We start from the raw sequence: 24,176 nt of genomic DNA, 5'->3' as shown, positions 1-24,176 counted from the left end.
GAGGACTGTTATGGTGCGTTCAAGGCAACCCGTCACTCGTCTTTTTCCGACCTGTGAAGTGGTACCAGTTCGATCTGGTACGAGTTCACCGGTCAGAAGTTACGAGTGGCCGTTATAGTGACTTTCACAGGTAAAACAGGTCGGAAAAACACGAGTGGGTTGCCTGGAACGCTACAAAGTCGTAAGTCGTGACTTGAAGCTGTAATTTACGGTTTCAAAAGCCTGCCTGGAACGCAGCATTAGCCAAAACGACCGGATCGCTTACTTCTGCTTTAACATTTATTTTAGAAATCAGTACTTAAACGTTCTTAGTAAAACAAAGAGGGGGCTGTATTTTACCACAATGATGACGACTTCTATCATTTTTCTTCTTATGTCATTATTGAACACAAAGTTTTGTGTGTGTGTGTGTGTGTGTGTGTGTGTGTGTGTGTGTGTGTGTGTGTGTGTGTGTGTGTGTGTGTGTGTGTGTGTGTGCGCGCGCGTGTGTGTGTGTGTGTGAGATGGTCTTACCCAGCTGATATATCCCATGGTTCATTGTACCTTTATCTGTGTTTGTGACAATAGAAATAAAGAACATGACTCAGCATCTTTTCTGAAAACAAAAGTCATTTTACAGACGCTGGAAGACACAGTGAGATGCTGCGTTGGTCCGTTACCATGGAGACTGATCGATGAGTAACCTGAGGCCTGTACTACAAAGTTAGGCTCAACACAGCAAGGCTTTGTGTTCATGTTCCAGCTCAACTAAACCTCCAGCCCCGGTCAGAGTTAACAAGGTGCAACGCTGGTTATCAACTTAGTTTGTTAAGTCCGGGTCTCAGCTTTGTGCTCTGTGCACGTTCACATCAAAGGAGGCGTTTGGCGTCATATGATTCTACTGGAGCAAAAGATTGAGCGACAACTGGCTGATTGGAGAGAGGATGAGCGACACAAAAAAGCATGATCGCAGCCTGAAGCGTCAGTGTTGCTGCACATATAACAATAGAGGAGGCTGCTTTCCATTTCTGACAGCTGAACATTGAGCTGCTTTTAGGCTAAATCATTTTTAAATTTAAACAAAAATAAACTAGAGCAACAACAACTGTCATTTTTAAATTGTGTTTTATATTGTTTTCATATATTTTGCTGATTGCAGTTATAGAATCTGAGTGTGTTTTATTGACAGCGAGGCTGGATGTGCTGTGAAGACGGGCTGCAGTGGGTTTAGCTGCTGTACAAGCAAGGCAAGGCAAGGCAAGGCATCTTTATTTATATAGCGCATTTCATACCAAGGCAACTCAATGTGCTTTACATAAAGACAAAACATTTTTAAAAAAAAGAAGCATAAGACAGAATAAAAACAAACAAAACAATAAAAACAGAGTTAAATGCAAGAGCAAATAAAAGTAAAATAAAAGAAACATTTAAAAAAAAAATGTCTCATATTGTCTCTGCACAATGACAACAAAGAGCTTTTTTTTTTTAAGTATATTTTTTGGCTTTTTTGCCTTTTATTTGGTAGACTAGTGAGATGGACAGGAAAGGGGGAGGCAGAGAGAGGGGGAATGACATGCAGGAAAGGTCTGCCCAACGCGGGATTCGAACCGGGGACGCCTGCGTTGAGGACTGTAGCCTCTACATGGGGCGGCCGCCTTAACCACTGCACCGCAGAGCTTTTTAACTGTGAACACAGCGTAGACCTGTTCAAGAGTTGTGTTTGGGCAACACGGCCACACAACAGGAGAAACACTGAAATAGTTTATTCTTGTCCACATCAGAGTGAAGTTATTAACTTTACTGATTATCCATCTGATTATCTGTCCTGCTGCGAGCGCTCAGCTTCTTTCAGTGGCCTCCATAGACTGTAGAGAGAAGTAAAACATCCCATAATGAGCTCCTGACGCTGGGCTCAACAGGTGAGGAGCGAATTCCCTCAGCTGAACGCCTGTAGGAGGAGACGCTCAGAGAGAAAGTCAGGAGGAGGTGGAGGAGGAGAAGGAACTGGAGGAGGAGGAGGAACGGGAGGAGGAGGAGGAGGAGGAGGAGGAGGAGGAGGAGGAGGAGGAGGAGGAGGAGGAGGAACTGGAGGAGGAGGAGGTGGAAGGGGGAAGAGGAGGAGGACAAGGAAGAGGAGGGGGTGGAAGTGGAGGAGGGGGAGGAGGAAGCGGAAGAGGAGGGAGAAGAGGAGGGAGGAGGTGGAGGAGTAGGGGGAGGAGGAAGAGGAGGGAGGAGGGGGAGAAGGAGGGAGAAGAGGACGGAGGAGGTGGAGGAGGAGGAGGGAGAAGAGGAGGGAGGAGGGGGAGAAGGAGGAGGAGGAAGAGGAGAAAAGGAGGGAGGAGGTGGAGGATGAGGAGGAGGAAGAGGAGGGAGGAGGTGGAGGAGTAGGGGAAGGAGGAAGAGGAGAAAGAGGAGGGAGGAGGAGAAGGAGGAGAAAAAGGAGGGAGGAGGAGGGGGAGAAGGAGGAGGAATAAGAGGAGGGAGGAAGTGGAGGAGGAGGAGGGAGGAGAAAGATGAGGAGGAGAAGGAGGATGAAGAGGGGGAGGAGGAAGAAAAAGAGGAGGAAGTGGAGGATGAGGAGGAAGAGGAGGAGGTGGAGGAGGAGGAGTAAGAGGAGGGAGGAGGTAGAGGAGGAGGTGGAGGAGGAGGAGGGGGAGAAGGAGGAGGAGGGAGAAGAGGAGGGAGGAGGGGGAGGGAGAAGCGGAGGGAGGAGGTGGAGGAAGGGGAGAAAGAGGAGGGAGAAGAGGAGGGAGGAGGGCGAGGAGGAGGGAGAAAAGGAGGGAGGAGGTAGAGGAGGAGAAGGAGGAGGAACTGGAGGAGGAGGAGGAGGAGGAGGTGGGAGGAGGAAGAGGAGGGAGGAGGTGGAGGAGGAGGAGGAGGAGAAAGAGGAGGGAGAAGGGGAGGGGGAGAAGGAGGAGGAGGAAGAGGAGAAAGAGGAGGGAGGAGGGGGAGGAGGTGGAGGAGAAGATGAGGAGGAGGTGGTAGAAGAGGAGGAGGTGGAGGAGGAGAAAGAAGATGAGGAGGAGGAGGACACAAACAAACTCTTGTATCTTTCAAATAAATGTCGTCACTCTGGTGAAAAACTCTCTCCGGTCCTCACAACGTAGTAAGAACAAGAACACACACACACACACACACACACATGAAGCCTCGGTCTGATCCGACGTCAGGAGACGAGCAGCGTCAGATCTCCTGACTCACCTGAACGTGACGTGAGTCGTCCTCACCGTCACCAACGTGCACTGAAACAGACGGAGGAGAAGATCCACTTCACTGGAGTCTGAGAAAAAACGGTTTCCTTGAACGCAGCCTGAAGAGTCACGAGTTATTAAACCAGGACACAAACTCATTCACAAAACCTGACGAAGCTTCAGACATGTGAACACAGCGACACCTGGTGGTCGATCAGAGTTACAGCAGCTTTTTACACATCACTGACTTCACTGTGTCAATCTGGTCTCAGAGTTATTAGATCTAGATCATTAATGTTTAATGGTTATTAGTGTCGTTTACATGTGACGCTGTTAATGAGCTACAAACGATGGGACGTGATTGGACAATAAAACATCATCAAAATACAACTTCACTACAGTAAAGGAAGGAGAGAGAAGAGAGAAGAGAGGGGAGAGGGGAGGAGAGAGAGAGGAGGGGGGAGAAAGAGAGAGGGAGAGGAGAGAGAGAAGGAGGGGAGAGACTAAGAGGGGGAGGAGGAGGAGGTGAAGGAGAAGGAAGAGGAGGGAGGAGGACGACGAGGAGGAAGAAGAGGAGGTGGAGGTGGAAGAGGAGAAGAAGGAGGAGGAAGAGGAGGAGGAGGAGGAAGAGGAAGAAGAGAGGGAGGAAGAGGAGGAGGAGAAAGTGGAATAGGTGGAGGGGGAGGAAGAAGAGGAGACGGAGGAGGAGGAAGAGAAGGTGGAGGTGGAAGAGGAGAAGGCAGAATAGGAAGAGGAGAAGAAGGAGGATAAAGAGGAGGGAGGAGGAAGAGGAGGAGGAGGAGAAAGAAGAGGAGGAGAAGAAGGAGGAGGAAGAGGAGGGAGGAGGAAGAGGAGAAGGGGAAGGAAGTGGAGGTAGAGAAGGAGGAAGAGGAGGAGGAGGAGAATGAGGAAGAGGAGGGAGGAACAGGAGGAGGAAGTGGAGGAGAAGGAGGAAGAGGAGGAGAAAGAAGAGGAAGAGGAAGAAGAGAGGGAGGAAGAGGAGGAGGAGAAAGTGGAAAAGGTGGAGGGGGAGGAAGAGGAGGAGACGGAGGAGGAGGAAGAGAAGGAGGAGGTGGAAGAGGAGAAGGCAGAATAGGAAGAGGAGAAGAAGGAGGAGGAAAAGGAAGAGGAGGAGGAGGAGGAGGAGGAGGAGGAGGAGGAGGAGGAACAGGAGGAGGAGGAGAAAGTGGAATAGGAGGAGGAACAGGAGGAGGAAAAGGAGGAGGAGGAGGAGGAGGAGTCCAAACGTGTAGAACTAAAAGCATGAATCTCTAAATCTCTCAGAGACAGAACAGAGTCTTTTATCTTGGATCGAAGCCTCAGACGATAAAAACTGGTTTTGACGACAGAGTTGATGTGTTGGTCCAGTTATAAATCTCTGTCCAGCTTCACTCCACCATGAGAAACTGTGGTTTAACATGAGGCAGAAGGAGGTCCAGGTCCTTGAGAGGCAGGAGGAGGTCCGGGTCCTTGAGAGGGGCATCAGAAGGAGGTCCAGGTCCTTGAGAGGGGCATCAGGAGGAGGTCCAGGTCCTTGAGAGGGGCATCAGGAGGGGGTCCAGGTCCTTGAGAGGGGCATCAGGAGGAGGTCCAGGTCCTTGAGAGGGGCATCAGAAGGAGGTCCAGGTCCTTGAGAGGGGCATCAGAAGGAGGTCCAGGTCCTTGAGAGTGGCATCAGAAGGAGGTCCAGGTCCTTGAGAGGGGCATCAGAAGGAGGAATTTGGAGCCGACCAAATTAAAACAGCAGAGAGGCTATTTCATATTTTAATACGGAAAATCAATACTGTCTGAAATCCACATGTGAAATTGTCTAAAATAAAAATGGCGGAAAAGTATAATATATAAAAGTGAAACATGTGAATTGAACCGACAGTCATGTGACATAGTTTCCTCACATGTATGAAAACTGAAAACTGTGGAGGTCAGAAGGCCGTGATGTGTAAAAACTTTTGACTAGAGCAGCAGATTTGAGCCGATCTCTGCTGATCATGATCTCAACTAATGATTGATGAGCTAATTAGAGCTGAATAATGAGCTCGTTTTCTTAACGATCGTCTCCATTAGAGACGTCGCTGACGATCAGCAGAAGGAGCGGGAACACGTCAGATGTTTGGCAGCGGCTTCACCGAGCGGCTCCGTGGTTGTGTGTTTACCTGGCGGCCATGACGCCGTCACACCGTGCCGAGACAGATGGCTTTAATACTCAACAATGTTTCCCAGCATGCTCTGCTCTCTCTGCAGATCGGTGCCAGCTCCCTGCCTGCAGCGCTGATGAGAGAAAACCACACACAAACACAAAGGAGTCAAGTCTGCAAGTATCAGCAACTTCATGCTCCAGGAAATCCTGTTAATGTCAAGAAGAAGAAGAAGAAGAAGAAGAAGAAGAAGAAGAAGAAGAAGAAGAAGAAGAAGAAGAAGAAGAAGAAGAAGAAGAAGAAGATTTTTTTGATTTTTACAACCACACTTTATTTACCAATAACAGGACAATTATCAGCTGTTCCTTCTACCCAACTACAGACTCATCTATTTATTTACAACCCACACCAATAAACACACATACATACATCAACACAAACAACCCCACATCAATCAATCAACCCATAAATAAATAAATAGATACTCTGTCAGTTTTTCAGCACACTGGTAAAAGCAAGTTCATTGTTTGACACAGCACACAGGACATTATTGTGGCACCAAATGTCAGAGAAGCTTCCCAGGTCTCCCATCAATCTATAAAATGTGAACTCCAGTCTAATCCTACAGCGGACGTTAGAGCGCCACACTGCGGACGCCTCTACACCTGCCTGGTCTTCCATTTTATTTCTCCTGGAGATGTAGATTGCCATTTTCGCCTCCCCCACGATAAAATTTAACAGCTGCCACATTGCCCTATTTTCTTTTCTATATCCCGCCCCATAAATAAACACTGCAGTTGTAAAAGTCTGACTAAAAAGGCTAAAAACACTTGTCAATAGAGTAAAAAACGCAGAGAGCCGCCCACACTCGCTAAAGATGTGGAACGTCGTCTCCCTCACTCCACAATAAGGGCACTGGTTGGACACAGCAGCATTAATAACAGATGTAAACGAATTAGACGCAATAGCACCATGGAGAACCCTCCACTGTAGGTCTCCAGTCCTCTTTTTCAGGGGGGGCTTGTACAGGACTCTCCACTGTGGCGACGCCCCTCCAAACCTGTCAGCCCATGCACATGGTGCTCTGCCCCCCAGAGTTTTCTTATTTAGAGCTTGCACACAAGCTCTGTAAAGAGTCTTTCTATGGACTGTGTGCAGGCTGAAGGCGGCCCCTCTCACCAGAGGACCCTCCTGATCAGTCTGTGGGCTGAGCTGGATCCCAGGGGGGGGGTCTGTAGGGTCCGGCTCCTCCCCTCTGCCAAATTCCCTAAGGAGCTGTTTCTCTGTCAGTGTCAGTTTTTCCCTCCAGAGCTGCAACAACCTCTGGACCATCCTGCGGGACTGGAGGCCCAACACACGCCCCACGCTCTCCGAGTCCATCAGGGCGGGCCCTGCAGCGTGGACCAAGCTCTGCAGGTCCACCGTCCTGGCCCGGCGCAGCGCCGCCGTCAGCCCAGGCGTAGCTGCACTGGAGATGTCCAGCCTGGCTCCATGAATCAGCGGCTCTTTCAGTAGCCAGAACAGAGAGCTAGAGCTTTCCTTTTCCCTGCTGCTCTTAAAGAAAGCCCACACCTTAAAAATACTCTGATAAAAAGGAGGAACCCCGTTAAAATTTAGAAATTTTAAATCAGTAAAAAACAGAGCAGCATCCAGTCCCAGATTACTCACCCCTCTGAAGATGCCGCTGGCCACTCCCCTCCACACCAAGTCTGCTGGACCAGCTATGTACCTCTGAAGGAACAGCAGCCTAAACGCTGCCGTCCTGCTGGCCAGGTGGATGAGGCCCTGCCCCCCCTCCTCTCTCGGTAAAAACAACACCCCCTGTGGCACCCAATGTAAGCCGTCCCAAAAAAAAGTTACAATTTTCTCCTGGATCTTTGTTGAGAGCCCACTGGGTGGGTCCAGGCAGGACAGGCGGTGCCACAGTAGAGATGCACACAGGTTGTTTAAAACCAGGACTCTTCCTCTGTAGGACATCTGTGGCAGTAGCCACTTCCATTTCTTCATCTTGTCACCGATTTTCTCCTCTACTCCCTCCCAATTTTTTTGTTCCATGGCCTTACCTCCAAGGAAGACGCCGAGGTATTTTAAGCCCTCCCTCTTCCAGGCCAGGTTCTGGGGGAGTGTTGGGAGGCCATTAGGCCACTTCCCAACTGCAACTGCCTCGCTTTTAGACCAGTTTACTCTTGCAGCGGACAGGTTTCTGTACTTGTCCGTCAACTCGATTAACATGTTGACATCATCCTGATTTTTAACTGCCACGATAAGGTCATCTGCGTAAGCAGATAAAACAATGTTGCTGCTAAAACCTGGTAAAAACAGTCCTTCAACACTGCTGCGTATCCTTGAGAGGAGGGGTTCGAGGGAGAGTGCATAGAGCATCCCGGACAGGGAACAGCCCTGCCGGACACCTCTATGCACCCTGAAAGGAGCACACAGACTGCCGTTGAACTTCAGTAGACTCTCAATGTCTGTATACAGCACACGGATCATGGCAATGAAACCAGGGCTGAACCCAAACCTCTCCATCACCCTCCAGAGGAAGTTGTGTTCAACCCGGTCAAAAGCCTTCTCCTGGTCTAGCGAAATGAGACCAGTATTACAGTCCAATGAGCTGGAGAGCTCCAAAACGTCCCTAATTAGGTAGATGTTATCTACCATAGACCTGCCTGGTACGCAGTAGGTCTGGTCCCGGTGGATGACCTGCTCCATGGCTCCCCTTAGTCTGGAGGCCAAGGCTTTGGACAGAATCTTATAATCCACGCACAACAACGACACAGGGCGCCAATTTTTTATCTCCTGCAGGTTTCCCTTCTTGGGGAGAAGGGTCACCACCGCCCTGCGGCAGGAGAGGGGGAGGGAACCACAGGCCAGACTCTCGTTCAACACGTGCAGCAAATCAGAGCCCAGGATGTCCCAGAACTCTTTGTAGAACTCTACAGTGAGTCCATCAATACCTGGCGCTTTCCTACCCTGCATGCCCTGCAGGGCGGCTGCCAGCTCCTCCAGTTGGAGCGCTGTGCTCAGCTGACCACTAGTGCCCTCCGACACCTGTGGCAGCTCCGCACAAAACTCTCCTTCCAACTCTATGTTTTCCTCGTACTCTGACGAGTAAAGCGAGGAGAAAAACTGCACGGCCCTGTTCCTGATCTGCCCTGGTTCCCTCAACTCCTGCCCTGTGTCAGAATGAAGTGCGTGGATTATCTTCCTCTGTCCTCGCTTCTTCTCCAGACCAAAAAAGAAGCCAGAGGGAGCATCCATCTCTGTGATGTTCTGAACCCGGGACCGGACCAGCGCACCCTGTACCTTAGCATCCAGCAGGTTGGCTAAAGCCATCTTTTTGGTGTTGAGGACCTCAATATGGCCTCGATTTCCTGTGGAATAGCTAAATGCTTCCAATTCCACTATTTCACTCTCCAGGTCCTTAACAGATCTACACATGTGCTGTGTGACATTGAGAGTGTACTGCTGACAAAGAAGCTTTATCTGCACTTTCCCATGGTCCCACCACTGCCTAAGACAATCAAACTCATTTTTTCTCTCTCTAAAACCACACCAAAAATAACTTAACACCTCTTTAAAACCTTTATCTAAAACCAAAGCAGAATTAAAATGCCAGTACGCACTCTTTGGTACAACATCCTTAAAAAACACATCACACAACACCAAAGCATGATCCGTAAAACCGACTGGCACTATCCTACATTCTTTAACCACATTAAAATGGTGCTTAAAACAATACAACCTATCCAGCCTGGCTAGAGAGACCCCCCCCTCTCTCAGGTGGGACCAGGTGTACTGACGACAGTCTGTGTGCATCCTCCTCCACACATCCACCAAGCCATGGGAGTGGACCAGCTGCTTCAGGGTGTGCTGGGAACCTGGATGCGGCTCTGCATGATTGCGATCTAAAAGATCAGCCTCTGTACAGTTAAAATCCCCGCCCAAACATAAAAAATCCTCCGAGCTGCAGCAGTTAAGTGCGGAATTCACTGTCGTAAAAAAGCTCTTTCTCTCATTTCCATTGTTTGGCGCATAAATATTTATAAAAACCAGGGTAAAAGTATCAAATTTGGCTCTGACTAGAAGGCACCTCCCCTTTACCACCTCCTCCACCTCTACGGAGGAAGGAATGAACCTCCTAGAGAGGAGGATGCCCACACCAGCACTCAGTGTGGTGTGGTGGCTTAGCACCACCTGCCCCTCCCATTCTTTCTCCCAGTGCCCCTCATTACCCTGGTCACTATGAACCTCTTGCAAAAATAACACATCAATACGTTTACTCCTTGCTGTGTCCAACACAAGTGCCCTCTTTTTCACCTCCCGCGCTCCATTCACATTCAGCGTTCCTACTCTAAAACCATTCATATGGGAGATAAAGGAAAAGTAAAAAATACAAAAAATAATAAAAAATGGGAACACAAAACGCATCATCATACTCAAAGATGTAGTTGTTTTCTGACTTTTAACATATGTTTTCTTAACCTAAAGATTTCTTGATCAGTTAAGTCAGATGATGCTCTGTGCTTTATGACGTGCTTGGCCGTCAGGAAAAAGGTAAACTTGTCAGGGAAATGTTGATCAAAGTTGAGGTTTTTAACACCTTTTGTTCTCTGCAGAAAACTCTTAACCATCTGAGATGTGTAAAGTTCTTTCACCTGACCACCAGTGACTGTCTGCGTCTGTGAGAGGGCGAGGTCACTGCCGTCTGACATGGAGGTTTCACTGTCGCTGCTGTCTACATCCGCAGCAGCCGCCACACCAACCTCCAGCCGTACAGCCTTCGCTCCTCCCTCCCCCTGCGCCGTGATTTTACGTTTACTGTTCCTACGAGACGCCACTGGCCTCCAGCCTGATGCTCCTGCACACACACCCTCAGCCTGCTCACACACACTAGCAGGCTGCACGCACACACCCTCAGCCTGCTCACACACACTAGAAGAAGAAGAAGAAGAAGAACAGAAACAGATTCAAACATCTGCAGCTCAAATCAAGTCAACATCTGGAACATAAGGAGCAGGTTCATGTTTAACACTGAGAAGACGTGAAGGAAATTCACTGAGGCTGCGCTGCCACCTGGTGGAGAAACAGAGAACTGCAGCTTCATCCTTCAATCCTTCAATTTCAGTTAATTTTTCATTTGACATTTAATTCAACTTTAAACTCAAAATTAAGAGTTTATAAGTCTGTCCTTTTTTTAATTGTATTTGCAAAAATGTAGGCTACAATTCCATTATAAGTTGAAGTTACAACACTTAGACACAAAGTTGATGACAACATGTGTGATGAATAAGACAGAGAACAGACTGAGCTGTAACTTGTAGTGGAGTGTCTTTAAATCTCTCAGCAGCTCTTCTACCACAGCTGGATCTCAGCTCACGGTTTATTCATGGTGTCAGCGTCGTGCTCAGTTTAAAGTTTATGGTTTATTGTGGTTTCCTGTAAACGTAGAGTCAGGAAGGGGAAGTAAAGATGTTCAGATGCCATTTTAGAGTGAACGGAGCAGAAGGAGAGAAACTGAAGTCTGAGACGAGTGAGTGTCGACACAACATTATTATTAATATTATTGTTGTTGTTGTTGTTGTTTTTGTTGTTGTTGTGTCAGAGTGTGAGAGTCAGTGTGTCTGTGTGGACTGTGGAGGGAAGAAGAGTCAGACGTAGTCCGTACATACGTCAGCACATTCTCTCAGATTCACCTCCACACAACTTCTTCAAACTCAGAACAAACACCAAAGGTCAAAGGTCACGGTGACTGGATGAACATGGATTTAATGTCAAAGTACTATGAGTGGTGGAGGTCAACAACTGGATCAAACAAGGAAGTGATTAGAGTTTGTCCTCGATGGATTTGGGTGTGTCTTAATTCTGTGTGTGTGTTACTGGTTTCCCTCTCAGACTGACTGAAGTCCTGAAGATGAGTGTTAATGTGGAGGAACAGGAGAACAGATCAAAGTCTCTGAAGAGTCACCGTACCAAAGGAGAACCTCCAGACTTCAGTTCTGGACCTGGACCTCCAGACTCACAGTAAGAGAGCTGATAAAAAACCTGAACCTGAGTGTGTGTGATGTTAGTGAACAGGAAATTACTTCCTGGTTCTTCTTTGTTTGTGTGTGTGTGTGTGTGTGTGTGTGTGTGTGTGTGTGTGTGTGTGTGTGTGTGTGTGTGTGTGTGTGTGTGTGTGTGTGTGTGTGTGTGTGTGTGTGTGTGTGTGTGTGTGTGTGTGTGTGTGTGTGATCCTGTGTAGAGCTGATGTGAGACAGATGTTCAGCAGCTGGACACTGGACACAGTTAATGACTGACTGACTCTACACTGTTGTTTATGATGCTGCTGTGTTGCTTCCATCCTTCACTACAGTGTGTGGTGCTGGACGCTGACGTCACTGGAGACTTCCCACAATGCATCAGTGATCAGAGAACTGATCAGTGATCAATGTGATGTGAATAAAAACATGTTTGTGTTTGCAGACTGAGAGCAGAGTCTCCAGGATCCATCTGTCAGAGTGACCGGTCCATTGATCTACCACTAGACTTCAGCCCTGGACCTGGACCTTCAGAGTCACAGTAAGAGACAGTTTCTAGTATAAACTGAGCTGAAGATGATTCAGTCGTTAGACTCATGTGAAGGAAACAGAGAGAAACCAGGAACCAGATCCATCAGACTCTGAAGGTTCACAACAAACCTCAGAGACAGAAACATGCACACACACTCTGTCCATCAGACTGATGAAGCACAGCGTCCTCATGTTCCTGTGTCATCAGCCTCAGTCAGTGTGAACGTTGCTGCACCAACACTTTAATGATCCACACGTCTGAGCCTTTAAACTGAAGTCACAGTAGAGATTAAAGCAGCTGATACACACAGACTTTTATTTTGAAAAGTCAGGAACCAGACAGGAGTGATCAGTGTTTCCTGTTTCCTGTCTGTGACTGTCTGAGCTTCTCCACAACATGTAGGCCCAATCCCAAACTAGTCCCTACTCACTACCACTTCACTACGAGTGTCACTCCAAATGGAGTTCCACTCCCAGCTGCGGAGGGCACTCCTGATTAAGGGGGAGGGTATAAACGTAAAGCCAAACAAGTGGGACGCCCTCGCTACCTTACCGGAAACAGGAAAGAACCGTTATCATGGAGACGCGTTGCCTGTGCTGCAGCTGTCATGCCGTTTACCAGTTTAAACTCAAGACAATTAAAAGTGCTTTATATAAATTAAGAACAGACATGAGGACAGAGGGTAGAAGCAAAACAGTGCAATATGAAGGACAAAATATTTACATAGGAATTGGAATGGGTTAACTCAAGAATAACATAATAACATAAAACCTAAAATCAGCCTCCCTATACCCACAGCATTACGCTTAAAAAAAGAAAAAAGAAAAGAAAGAATCTGAATTTAAACTCAATTTGTCTGACTAACATTTATTTCATCTAATGCATATATCTATGCTTTTGATGTGATATGCAGCCTGCTGGTGCCTGGCTCTATACAGCAGCCTGCATCAGCGTGACAGCTCAGCCTTCAATTTCTAAATCCCTCAGTTTATTTTTTACACATTAGTGACCAAGCTCATCGTTCATTAGTTCATCTTCATCCTCACGTACTGTCCTCGCTGCGCTGTCGGACCTGCAGCTCTGTCACTGTTGCGCTGTAGCCCCCCCCCCCCCGGGTCCATGGCACTGGTCCGACCTCCCATTGGTTCGAACTCCCATTGGTCCGACAATCGGAGTAATGAGAGTTCGAACTAATGGGAGGTCCTCATTAGATCGAACTGGACTAGTTATTAGTCAAACTCTCCATTCTTACCGTTCACTATGCATTTATATCATTATTCATAGGCTCCACCTGTCAATAAGACACACGTGGAAGAAGAGGTGCAGTTTATTGTGTTTCACCAACGAGGAGCTGTCATTACGCACGACTTTTACGCACTGCTGCGCGCTCATTAGTGTCCATAATTAAACCTTGACACTCATATCAAATCAAACTTACATTACAGACAGGTATACAGACAGGTGGATTGGGTTCTCTGTCTCTCTCTCCCACTCCGAACAGACAGACGGACGCAATCAGAAAGGAAACAGAGACTGCGCATTGATCCTTTTTTCCTTTCTGGGATCAAACGGATCATGTGCATAATTAACTGCAAAACAAGCACTTCATATTAATAACATATAAGGCTCATTATGCTTCCAGCCGGTCTAGCCTCTACCTGGTGTTTTTACTAAACTTAACCAACTCCTTTCTTCATTTAGTAGGAGCCCCAGGAGGGGTCCACGTGCACCCCCCTTATTTTTTTTTCTAGTCTGGATTTTTTGCATCCTTGGAACCTCTAAAATGGAGATTTGGGTGATCCCCGGAACAAAACCTGTCCAAAATGTGTTTTTTGCTATGTTTTAGTACCCCTATGATACCTGTGGAATTGTTGCCAGGAATGCCAGTCAGACTGTCTTTCAAAGACTGTAGCACGCTCAAATTTCGAGCGAGCCCAAAGATAGAGATATCAATGTATTCGGGACAACCTCAGGTTTCCAGTGTGACCAAGTTTGTTAAGCTACCTTGTCAGAAAGGGAGCTAAAAACCTAATGATTTAAAGTCAGATGAAAATTTTGTGAGGGAAAAACAGCCATCTACATGTTTTCAAATGGTCCCTTGACCTGTCACCTAGATGTATGTGAATGGAAATGGGTTATATAGGTACCTACAGGCCTCCCCTATCAAGAAATACCTAATTTGTGTGAATCTAATGCAGTTTTGGGGGAGAACCATGCAGTAATTTGCATGCAGTAGCCTACAAATATGTCATTTCCGCCTATATACAAAATGGTGTATTTGACTATTTCTGCACACTGGGTGTTCATAAACAGTCACAAAATTGCATGGATTGGGTATGACTGGATAGCTGAGATGCTTGTGCATCCAATCAGCCTATTCAATTGTGATTTTAGTCCATAAAGTAGTGTATTGGCACAAATGGTGCTTTCAATCACTCTTTTAAATGAACATTGGAGGATATATTCACGTGTGCTAAACAGTAATTTCACCAAATGTATCCATTTAGTAACTATGTATGAAATGCAATAACTTATGGTCATAGGAGCAAGAAATATTGCAAACATTAACTACTGTAGGAACCAGGGACATGTCCCCTATAGAATTCCTCTAGAGGAAGCTTGGTTTTAGTAGTTCTCTTCATCATCATACATTTTTGCTTCAATGGTCTCATCTTGCTCTTCTTCACTATCTGCTTCCTGTGTGAGTATGTCAACCAGAGATGGAGGCATTATGGGTCTAGCAGTCCACACTACTCCATAGTACTCCATAGTACTCCACAGTACTCCATCTTCATTCTTCTCTCATCCCTGGTGAAAATCATTTTGTAATATATGTTCTTGTTATACATAAAAAAGCAAACACAGTTAACAATATAATATTATTTACCAGATGTAGGTCATTTAGGCTGCTCAGAGATGGGCGTAGCTGCCTGTTTGTAACCTGCCACTCCAAAAGAAAGTTAATGCAGTGCATGTGAAGATGATACACAAGATGGTCAGAGAGGATGAGTCCCTCTCAGTTAAGTCTGAAGTGGACCTTAGACACCTCCCACCATCACAATGCTGTCGCCATCCACCACAGTGCTGTCTCTCCACCCACATTGATCGCTGCAACCATAGAGTTGCAGGTTACAAGCGGGCAGCTACCTTGGACTGCTGGACCGATAATGCCTCCATCTCTGGTTGACATATTCACACAGGAGGCAGATAGCGAAGAAGAGGAAGAACAACAAGATGAGACCATTGAAGCAGAGACTTTTGATGATAAAGAGGAATACTAAAATCAAGCTTCCTCTGCAAGAGGAATTATGTATGGGACATGTCCCTGGTTCCTACAGTAGTTTATGTTTGCAATTTTTCTTCCTCCTATACCATTAGTTATTGCATTTCATACATGAGCTCTTGAGGATATTATTGTGTTAAGTTACTGTGTGTTTAGAGTAATGACTGTTCATGATTTGTCCTGGACCTGATGGACCTGTACCTGCTCCCAGAGGGCAGCATGCTGAACAGGTGATGGTTTGGATGGAAGTGATCACTGAGAATTGCTGTAGCTCTGGAGAGGCAACAGAGCTAGCAATATAGTCCAGGGAGGGAGGTGGACAGCTGATCACTTCTTCTGCAGACCTTATCACTCTCTGCAGTCTCTTCCTGTCAGTCACAGTGCAGCCAGCATACCATACAGATGGCATGGCATACACCAGCAAACTCTCAATTGAGATGAGAAGGTCTTCCTGCAGTTTGTTCCATCTCAAGACCCTCGGAGGGGGAAACGTTGCTGGGCTTTCTGGACGAGGACAGTTATGTCAGCTGACCACGATAGATCCTCTGAGATATGGATCCCTACAAACTTAAAGGTGGAAACCCTTTCCGCAAGGTCAGGAGGGGGGGGGGGGCGGGGGGGGGGGGTCAGTCTTGTGCCTCCAAAAGTCAGGATGGAAGAGCTCTTGTCACCAACTTTAACAGACTGTGGATGGTTAGAAAGAAAATTCTTAATCCAAGCACAGGTGGTAGGAGGGAGGTTTAGTGTGACCAGCTTGTCTGGTATGATGGTATTGAATGCCGAGCTGTAGTCGAAAAGCATCCTAACTTTTCCTGAAAATTGAGTAAGTGTGGAGGATGCCACCCTAGATGAAGATGTGCTTTCGTGGTTGCCATGCTAGTGGAGTAAAGGTTAAAGGCCTGGAAGTGGAGATGAACTGGGTCCTTTCTGCCGTCAATTATCAAGGGAAATGTCAACTCCCTGCCCATCAAGAGTGATGAGCCGGAGATATTGGACTCAGAAAGTAGATTGTTTCAAAATCATAACAATTGTGTACATCCCACCAACGGCTGCTGCTCAAGTTCAATGCAAAGTTTTCCATGCAGTCGTTGCTAGGATACAGGCCAAACATCCTGAGGCACTGACCTCAATGACGTTTCCCTGGTGGACTCACTGGGGGATGTGGTGGAGAGATGCACACTGAAGATGGAGGAGGCCATTCTGAATAACTTGGATCATCCTCTTCATGACACCTTGATGGACCAGGAAAGCAGTGGTGGTGGACGGCTCCTCTGTCTTCACTGCAGGACGAAGAAAGCCATCAGGCTGAAGGTAGCTACAAAGAGTCTTCTCTTCTGCAAATTGTCAGAAGATTCTTCTGCGAATGGTCGATCACAGACAAATTAATTTGTTAAGTAATTTGTATTCGTATTTGTAACAGAAGTCCAAGGATGTTCCAGGTAGCGTCCTCGGTGGACCTGCTTGTCTTGTAGGCAAACTGATGGGAAGCGGTCCTTGATGTGCCTTAGGACCAGCCTCTCAAAGCACTTAGTGACCACGGGTGTTAGGGTGATGGGTCTGAAGTCAATGAGGCCGCTGATGGTGGTGGATTTGGGAACAGGGATTATGGTGGCTGATTTCAGGCAGTGAGGGACAGTGGCTTATGTCAGTGAGAGGTTGAATATTTTTGTAAATACAGTAGACAGCTGATCAGCACACACTTAAAATACTTTGCCAGGAACTCCGTCAGGATCAGCAGCTGTCTTCTGATTCACTGACTTAAACACACTTGTGAACCTGATGTTCTTTGAGGGAGAGTGTGCGTGGATATGCTCAGAGGAAACTATGGGCAGCGGTGTGTGGGAGGCTGGAATGCTTTGGGTTTCTCAAAGCGGGTAAAGAAGTGGTTTAGCTCCTCTGTTAAAATGACCTTACAGACCCAGCCATGTTGCCCTGATAATATGTGTTTTAGGCCTTCCCACACTTGCCTGGGGTTGTTGTTTAACATGTAATCCTTCAACTTGTTCTTATCGGCTTTATTGCTCAAGACAAGCAATAAGCACCATTTGTGCCAATACACTACTTAATGGACTAAAATCACAATTGAATAGGCTGATTGGATGCACAAGCATCTCAGCTATCCAGTCATACCCAATTCATGCAATTCTGTGACTGTTTATGAACCCCCAGTGTGCAGAAATAGTCAAATACACCATTTTGTATATAGGCGAAAATGACATATTTGTAGGCTACTGCATGCAAATTACTGCATGGTTCTCCCCCAAAACTGCATTAGATTCACACAAATTAGGTATGTCTGGATAGGGGAGGCCTGTGGGTACCTATATAACCCATTTCCATTCACATACATCTAGGTGACAGGTCAAGGGACCATTTGAAAACATGTAGATGGCTGTTTTTCCCTCACAAAATTTTCATCTGACTTTAAATCATTAGGTTTTTAGCTCCCTTTCTGACAAGGTAGCTTAACAAACTTGGTCACACTGGAAACCTGAGGTTGTCCCGAATACATTGATATCTCTATCTTTGGGCTCGCTCGAAATTTGAGCGTGCTACAGTCTTTGAAAGACAGTCTGACTGGCATTCCCGGCAACAATTCCACAGGTATCATAGGGGTACTAAAACATAGCAAAAAACACATTTTGGACAGGTTTTGTTCCGGGGATCACCCAAATCTCTATTTTAGAGGTTCCAAGGATGCAAAAAATCCAGACTAGAAAAAAAAATAAGGGGGGTGCACGTGGACCCCTCCTGGGGCTCCTACTAATTGCCTGAACCTAACCAAAGCCAAATTTACTTTTTTTCTCTCTCTCTCTCTCTCTCTCTCTCTCTCTCTCTCTCTCTCTCTCTCTCTCTCTCTCTCTCTCTCTCTCTCTCTCTCTCTCTCTCAGTCTGCTGTCAGCAGCAGCAGCGGCTGCAGCAGGCTCGCGCCCGTGAAGTGAGCTCAAGCTGGCCAGGTTCAGCCGTGCTCGAGCGGAGGGGGGGAGAGAAAAAAAAAGTGTATTTCTTTTGCTCTGTACTCCGGGAGGGGGGGCTTTGATTATCAGTTTACACATCTTGATCAGCATTTATGATGGTTGTGCGCGATCTGACATGATCTGGCTCTCTGACTGAATATGGTGATATTCTGGGCCGCGAGTGTATGTGTGTGATGTGCGTAGAGAGAGAGAGAGAGAAAGCTGCATGCTCCTATCAATGGAAGAGCTTGTCACAAAGTAGCGATGACAGTTCGAACTAACAGGACCTCCCATTGGTTCGACCTCCTATTGGTCCGACTTGTGGTTGATTTCGTCGGAGTAACGGGAGGTCGAACCAATGGGAGGTCGGACCAATGGGAGGTCGGACCAATGGGCAGTTCCCCCCCCCCCCCCCCGCTCCGTGTCCGAGTCCGTTCGGGACCGGAGAGGAGCAGAGACCCAGGTCCGATAGTGCAACTTGTCCCTCTCTAAAGCAGAGGATGAGGTCAGCTTTACTCCAGTCAGTCTTCACATGCAAACAGTCCACAAAGTTGAAAGAGTTTCTGATCGTTGTCAGTTTGTTCCAGGCGACTGAGTTTTTTTTTTTTTTTTTTTTTTTACCCAGCTTGTATTTAGGGTCGGCCTTTATTTGTCTGTGTAAACAATTGAATACCGGCTATTATTTGAGGTAATCCCGTATGCTATTATAAAATAACTTAAAATCAGATAATCATTGATAAGCGTGCGTCTCTCCCCCAACTCTCCCAACAAAAATCCCCCCTCCCTCTCAGAAAATAGCCGAGTTCCGACGTCCACGGATAAAGGTGTGTGTTTGATCTAAAATACTTGGAAGAAGTAGACGGAACTACACTTGAATGACGTTTCCTCCATTGTCCGGACGTAATTTCTGCTGCAACCACCAGCGAGCCTGCACCGGTGCAGACTCGCTATTTAAGGGCTTGACAAGCCACTTCCACTCAGTGGTAATTGGTTTGGGACGGCCCTTAATATGGCGGACCTCCGCGTGAACGCGCAAACGGAGGGGTAGTGGATAGGGTGAGGGGATAGGGGCTGGTTTGGGATTGGGCCGTAGTGAAGCTCAGGTGGAGCTGCTGAAGCTTCTGTTGTCAGCTTCAGTCTCCTCACACTGGATCAGAGCTCCAACACAGGTTGATTAGAGCCACACAGCAGCGTCTGGATGAGGAGCTCATTAGTTAAAGAGCTGATAGGACTCAGTCCAGAACCAACATCAAACACATGATCAGTGTCTGAAAGAGGAAAACACCACCAACAGCTTCTCAATCATTTCACACATTTGGTGTAAAAACCAGATGAGACAACGCAGAACTGAAGAGACTCAAACTAACAGGGAGTTTGTTTTAGGCCCCGTCCACACAAATCCGCCACCCCAGCGTTTTCGTCTGGACGGCCAAAACGGATTTTTTCTAAAACGATGATGTCATACCCCCCGCCACTCTACCTGTAACCTGAGACACACACACACACACCGCTGCAGCAGCTACACAGTCTATGGACGTAACAACAACAACAACGGCCGATTCCGTCGGGTCGCTCAGACGCTGCGGCTGAATCGCTGTTTAATCATCACTGATCGTCATATTTACTATGACACGACTCCCTGTCAACATTTAATCCCATGTTTGAGTTTGAATACAGCGGGGGACTTCTTTTTCTATTGAATTACAGCGGGGACTTCCCGTCTTCTTCTCTGTCTTAAAGCAGAACTTTGCAAGTCGGCCGGAAATAGCTCGCTCCTTCGTTGGTTTCTCTTTTTTTCCCTCTCCGGAGCTCCCCCGCAGTTCTGGGAGGCACATGTCACTGTCGTAAAAAAAAAAGAAAAAAAAAACTTGCCGCCGCCACCTCCTCCACCCCCCCTACACGTGCTTGTGTTTACTGCTGTTTGCTAAGCCCTGCTAACACCGAGCTAATGCTAACACGGAGCTAATGCTAACACCGAGCTAACGCTATGCTAACACGGAGCTAACGCTAATACAGCCACACACAGGCACAAAGACACAGACATACACACACAGGAATAAAGGTTCCATAACGCGAAGGTGTGTGTGTGTGTGTCATGATGTATTACATTATCTTATAAAAGACCCATGGTGTGTGTATCTGTGTTAGCATTAGCTCCCCGTTAGCCACAAGCTGAACTTCATCAGTAAACATTTCATGTTTCCATGGTTTCCTCCGACTTTCCGAACTCAAACCAATCACGATTCGTGACATGCATGACGTCATATGCGTTCTTATCTCGTACTGCCGTAAGGCAGTTTCTCGCGATACTTCTATCCATTGACGAGATTTGTAACACCGAGACGGACGACTGATCTTGCAAGTGCGGTTTTCAGCCAGTGGGGGGGGTGAGCGCATTGGCCTAGACCCCATTCACTTCATAACAGGTCACTCTACCATCACAGTGACTCTGAGCCACAATAATTACAGCCCAATTCCTGCATAGTTCTGCTTTAAGTGTTTATGTGTGGCAGCGCTGCAGCGCAACACACGCTCACAAGCCTGGAGTATGTCCTACAGTGTTTTGGGTCGTTTTCACTGGATCCGTGTGGACGCAGGTATTTTTGAAAGCAATGCCGTGTTTACGGAGATTTTTTTCAAAATGATTAAGAAAAAGATCGGATTCGGTGAAGCCGCGTATTCGTCTGGACGGGGCCTTCGAGTCCAGATTTAAGGTCAACAGATAAACAGAGACAGAAACCAGACCAGTTCAGGACCAGGTCTTCATTCAGCTCGTCTCTCTACACTCGTCTTCCTCTACTTTCTCTCTCTCTGCTCCTCTGGTTACTGAAGCCCCGCCCCCTTGAGGTGGTTAACCAATCAGAGCTCAGATGTGGAGCTGTGACATGTTGTTGATCCAGAAATGTCTTGACAGGAGGAAGAGGAGTGGTGTCTCTGTGGACCAGCAGCTGTCCTGCTGTGGTCTCTGTCAGGACGTCCTGAAGGATCCAGTCTCCACCAGCTGTGGACACTGGTTCTGCAGACAGTGCTTCACCTCAGACTGGGACCAGTCTGGTTCTTCAGGACCCCCCTCCTGTCCCCAGTGTGGACAAAGACCCAGAACCAGAGGTGAGCTGCAGACAGCCAATCAGAGCAGCTGTGGACAAAGTGAGACTGAACATCTGTCTGCTGATGTGGTCATTTGTGAAACCAGGACCTGTTGTTTTCTCCAGAGTCATTGTTCCATCACACAGCACTGACATTTAAGATGATGATTCAAACCTTCTCTTTGTTGTCTGTAGTTTTTCTGGAGCTGATGAAAATAATCTGATCAGATTGTCAGACTCTCTGTCTTCAGTCTGACTCTGTCTCTTGTCTCTCAGCAGATCGTGGTCTGCAGGAGGTTTTAGATCAACATAAGATCAGTCTGAGGAGCAGATGTGAACGAGTGACTGAAGGAGCTGAGACAACAGGAAGTGGAACAGGAAGTGAAACCTTCCTCAACAGGATCTACACTGAGCTCTACATCACAGAGGGACAGAGTGAAGAGGTTAATACCCAACATGAGGTGAGACAGCTGGAGACATCGTCCAAGAAGAAGACCCTCCATGACACTACAATCAAGTGCAACGACATCTTTAAAGACTCACCTGTCCAACAGAGAGAGGAAGTCTCTACGGTCTCACCTCTCCAACAGAGAGAGGACGTCTCTACGGTCTCACCTGTCCAACAGAAAGACAAAGTCTCTACGGTCTCACCTGTCCAACAGAGAGAGGACGTCTCTACGGTCTCACCTGTCCAACAGAGAGAGGACGTCTCTACGGTCTCACCTGTCCAACAGAGAGAGGACGTCTCTATGGTCTCACCTGTCCAACAGGGACCCATCAGAGTGGTTCTGACCAACGGCGTCGCTGGCGTTGGAAAAACCTTCTCGGTGCAGAAGTTCACTCTGGACTGGGCCGAGGGCTTGGAGAACCAAGATGTCAGTCTGCTGGTTCTGCTTTCGTTCAGGGAGCTGAACCTGATCAGAGATCAGCGGTTGAGTCTTCTCAGGCTGCTCCATGTTTTCCATCCAACATTACAGAAGGTCACAGCAGAGCAGCTGGCTGTCTGTAAACTTCTCTTCATCTTTGACGGCCTGGATGAAAGCCGACTGTCACTGGACTTCAACAACAGGGAGGTTGTGTCTGATGTCACACAGACGTCATCAGTCAACGTGCTGCTGACAAACCTCATCCAGGGGAATCTGCTTCCCTCGGCTCTGGTCTGGATCACCTCCAGACCTGCAGCAGCCAATCAGATCCCTCCTACATGTGTTGACAGGGTAACAGAGGTCCGAGGCTTCACTGACGCCCAGATGGAGGAGTACTTCAGGAGGAGGTCCAGTGATGAAGATCTGTCCAGAAGAATCATCTCACACATCAAGACGTCCAGGACCCTCCACATCATGTGTCAAGTCCCAGTCTTCTGCTGGATCAGTGCTACAGTTCTGGAGCACATGTTGACCACAGACCAGAGAGGAGAGCTGCCCAAGACCACGACTGACCTGTTCTCACACTTCCTGCTGGTCCAGACAAAGAGAAAGAAGAACAAGTACAGTGAAGGACATGAGACGAGTCCACAGGAGCTGACGGAGGCCGACAGGGAAGTTCTTCTGAAGCTGGGGAGGCTGGCGTTTGAACAGCTGGAGAAAGGAAACATCATGTTCTACCAAGAAGACCTGGAGCAGTGTGGTCTGGATGTCACAGAGGCCTTGGTGAACTCAGGACTCTGTACTGAGATCTTCAAAAGAGAGAGTGTGATCTTCCAGAAAACAGTCTACTGCTTTGTTCATCTGAGTGTTCAGGAGTTTCTGGCTGCAGTCTACATGTTCCACTGTTTCACCAACAGGAACACACAGGTCCTCAAGAAGTTCCTGAGAGAACAAGTTGGGGAACATGATTTCAGTCACTTGTCTTCAGTAGAAGAAGACGACGATGGCAGCGGCGGAAAACAAGAAAAAGAAGAAGACTACAGACAGAGAGAGAAACCAAAAAAGAAGTCTTTTTTTAAGAAGATTAAGAATTTTTTGGGATTCAATGCAAGCAGTCAACCACAGATCAATAGCAGTCCTCCACAGATCAATAACAGTCCTCCATCGATCAATAACAGTCCTCCACCCCTGGATGACTTCCTGAAGACAGTCTTAGAGAAATCCCTCAGCAGTAGAAATGGTCACCTGGACCTGTTTGTTCGCTTCCTTCATGGCCTCTCTCTGGAGTCCAACCAGAGGCTGTTAGGAGGTCTGCTGGGTCAGACAGACAACAGTCCAGAAACCATCCAGAGAACCATCAACAACCTGAAGGAGATGAAGACTGATGAAATCTCTCCTGACAGAAGCATCAACATCTTCCACTGTCTGACGGAGATGAAGGACCAGTCAGTTCATGATGAGATCCAACAGTTCCTCAAGTCAGAGAACAGAACAGAGGAGAAACTCTCTGTGATCCAGTGTTCAGCTCTGGGCTACATGCTGCTGATGTCAGAGCAGGTTCTGGACGAGTTGGACCTGCACAAGTACAATACGTCACCAGAGGGACGACAGAGACTGATCCCAGCTGTGAGGAACTGCAGGAAGGCTCGGTGAGTCCAGACATGATCAATATAATTAGTTGTTATTCAGTTCGGCCATTTTATTTCTTTAAACTTATTAGTGTGAATGCTATCCTGTAAGGGAGAAAACCAAGTCATTTAAGGGATTTTGTAACTGACAACAATGATAGTGATGGGATTCATTTTACCATTGATTACTGTTATAGAGCAATGTATTTCAAGAAGCTATGGAGTCAGCTAACTCAAAACAGTGGACTAAAGCAATGGACGAAGAAGTTCATTAAAAAATAATAACATGTTTACTCTGACTGCTCTGCCAAAGGGCATGAAAACAGTGGCGGGTAAGTGGGTTTATTCTGTTAAGACTGACAGTGAAGGTAAAGAAAAGTACAAAGCCAGATTTGTAGCACAAGGTTACAGTCAGAAGATGGGGATAGATTATGGTGAAACTTTCTCCCCAATAGCCAGTTTAACTCATTGAGTGCCAACCACGTAATTTTAAATTTTT

General features: G+C 47.2%; 2 protein-coding genes across 2 annotated transcripts in view; both read left to right on the top strand.

Annotated features, from left to right (window-relative positions):
* Positions 1-24,176, top strand: part of LOC310987540 (NACHT, LRR and PYD domains-containing protein 12-like) — a 427,459-nt gene that overhangs the window by 25,603 nt on the left and 377,680 nt on the right. The gene's annotated exons all lie outside the window — the stretch shown is intronic.
* The window catches only part of LOC310987549 (NACHT, LRR and PYD domains-containing protein 3-like), a 50,802-nt gene continuing 37,387 nt past the window's right edge, over positions 10,762-24,176 (top strand). Inside the window, exons 1-5 of the mRNA XM_083973861.1 lie at positions 10,762-10,838; positions 11,201-11,329; positions 21,012-21,235; positions 21,460-21,737; positions 21,954-23,698. Of these exons, the coding sequence (XP_083829987.1) occupies positions 11,220-11,329; positions 21,012-21,235; positions 21,460-21,737; positions 21,954-23,698 (2,357 nt within the window). The 5' untranslated portion in view covers positions 10,762-10,838; positions 11,201-11,219. The remainder of the gene's footprint in view (positions 10,839-11,200; positions 11,330-21,011; positions 21,236-21,459; positions 21,738-21,953; positions 23,699-24,176) is intronic.

This window comes from Trachurus trachurus (assembly GCF_905171665.1).
Source record: "Trachurus trachurus genome assembly, chromosome: 6".
Classification (NCBI taxonomy): Eukaryota; Metazoa; Chordata; class Actinopteri; order Carangiformes; family Carangidae; genus Trachurus; species Trachurus trachurus.
The sequence above is the reverse complement of the archived record's forward strand: the minus strand, read 5'-3'. Positions and strand labels throughout refer to the sequence as shown.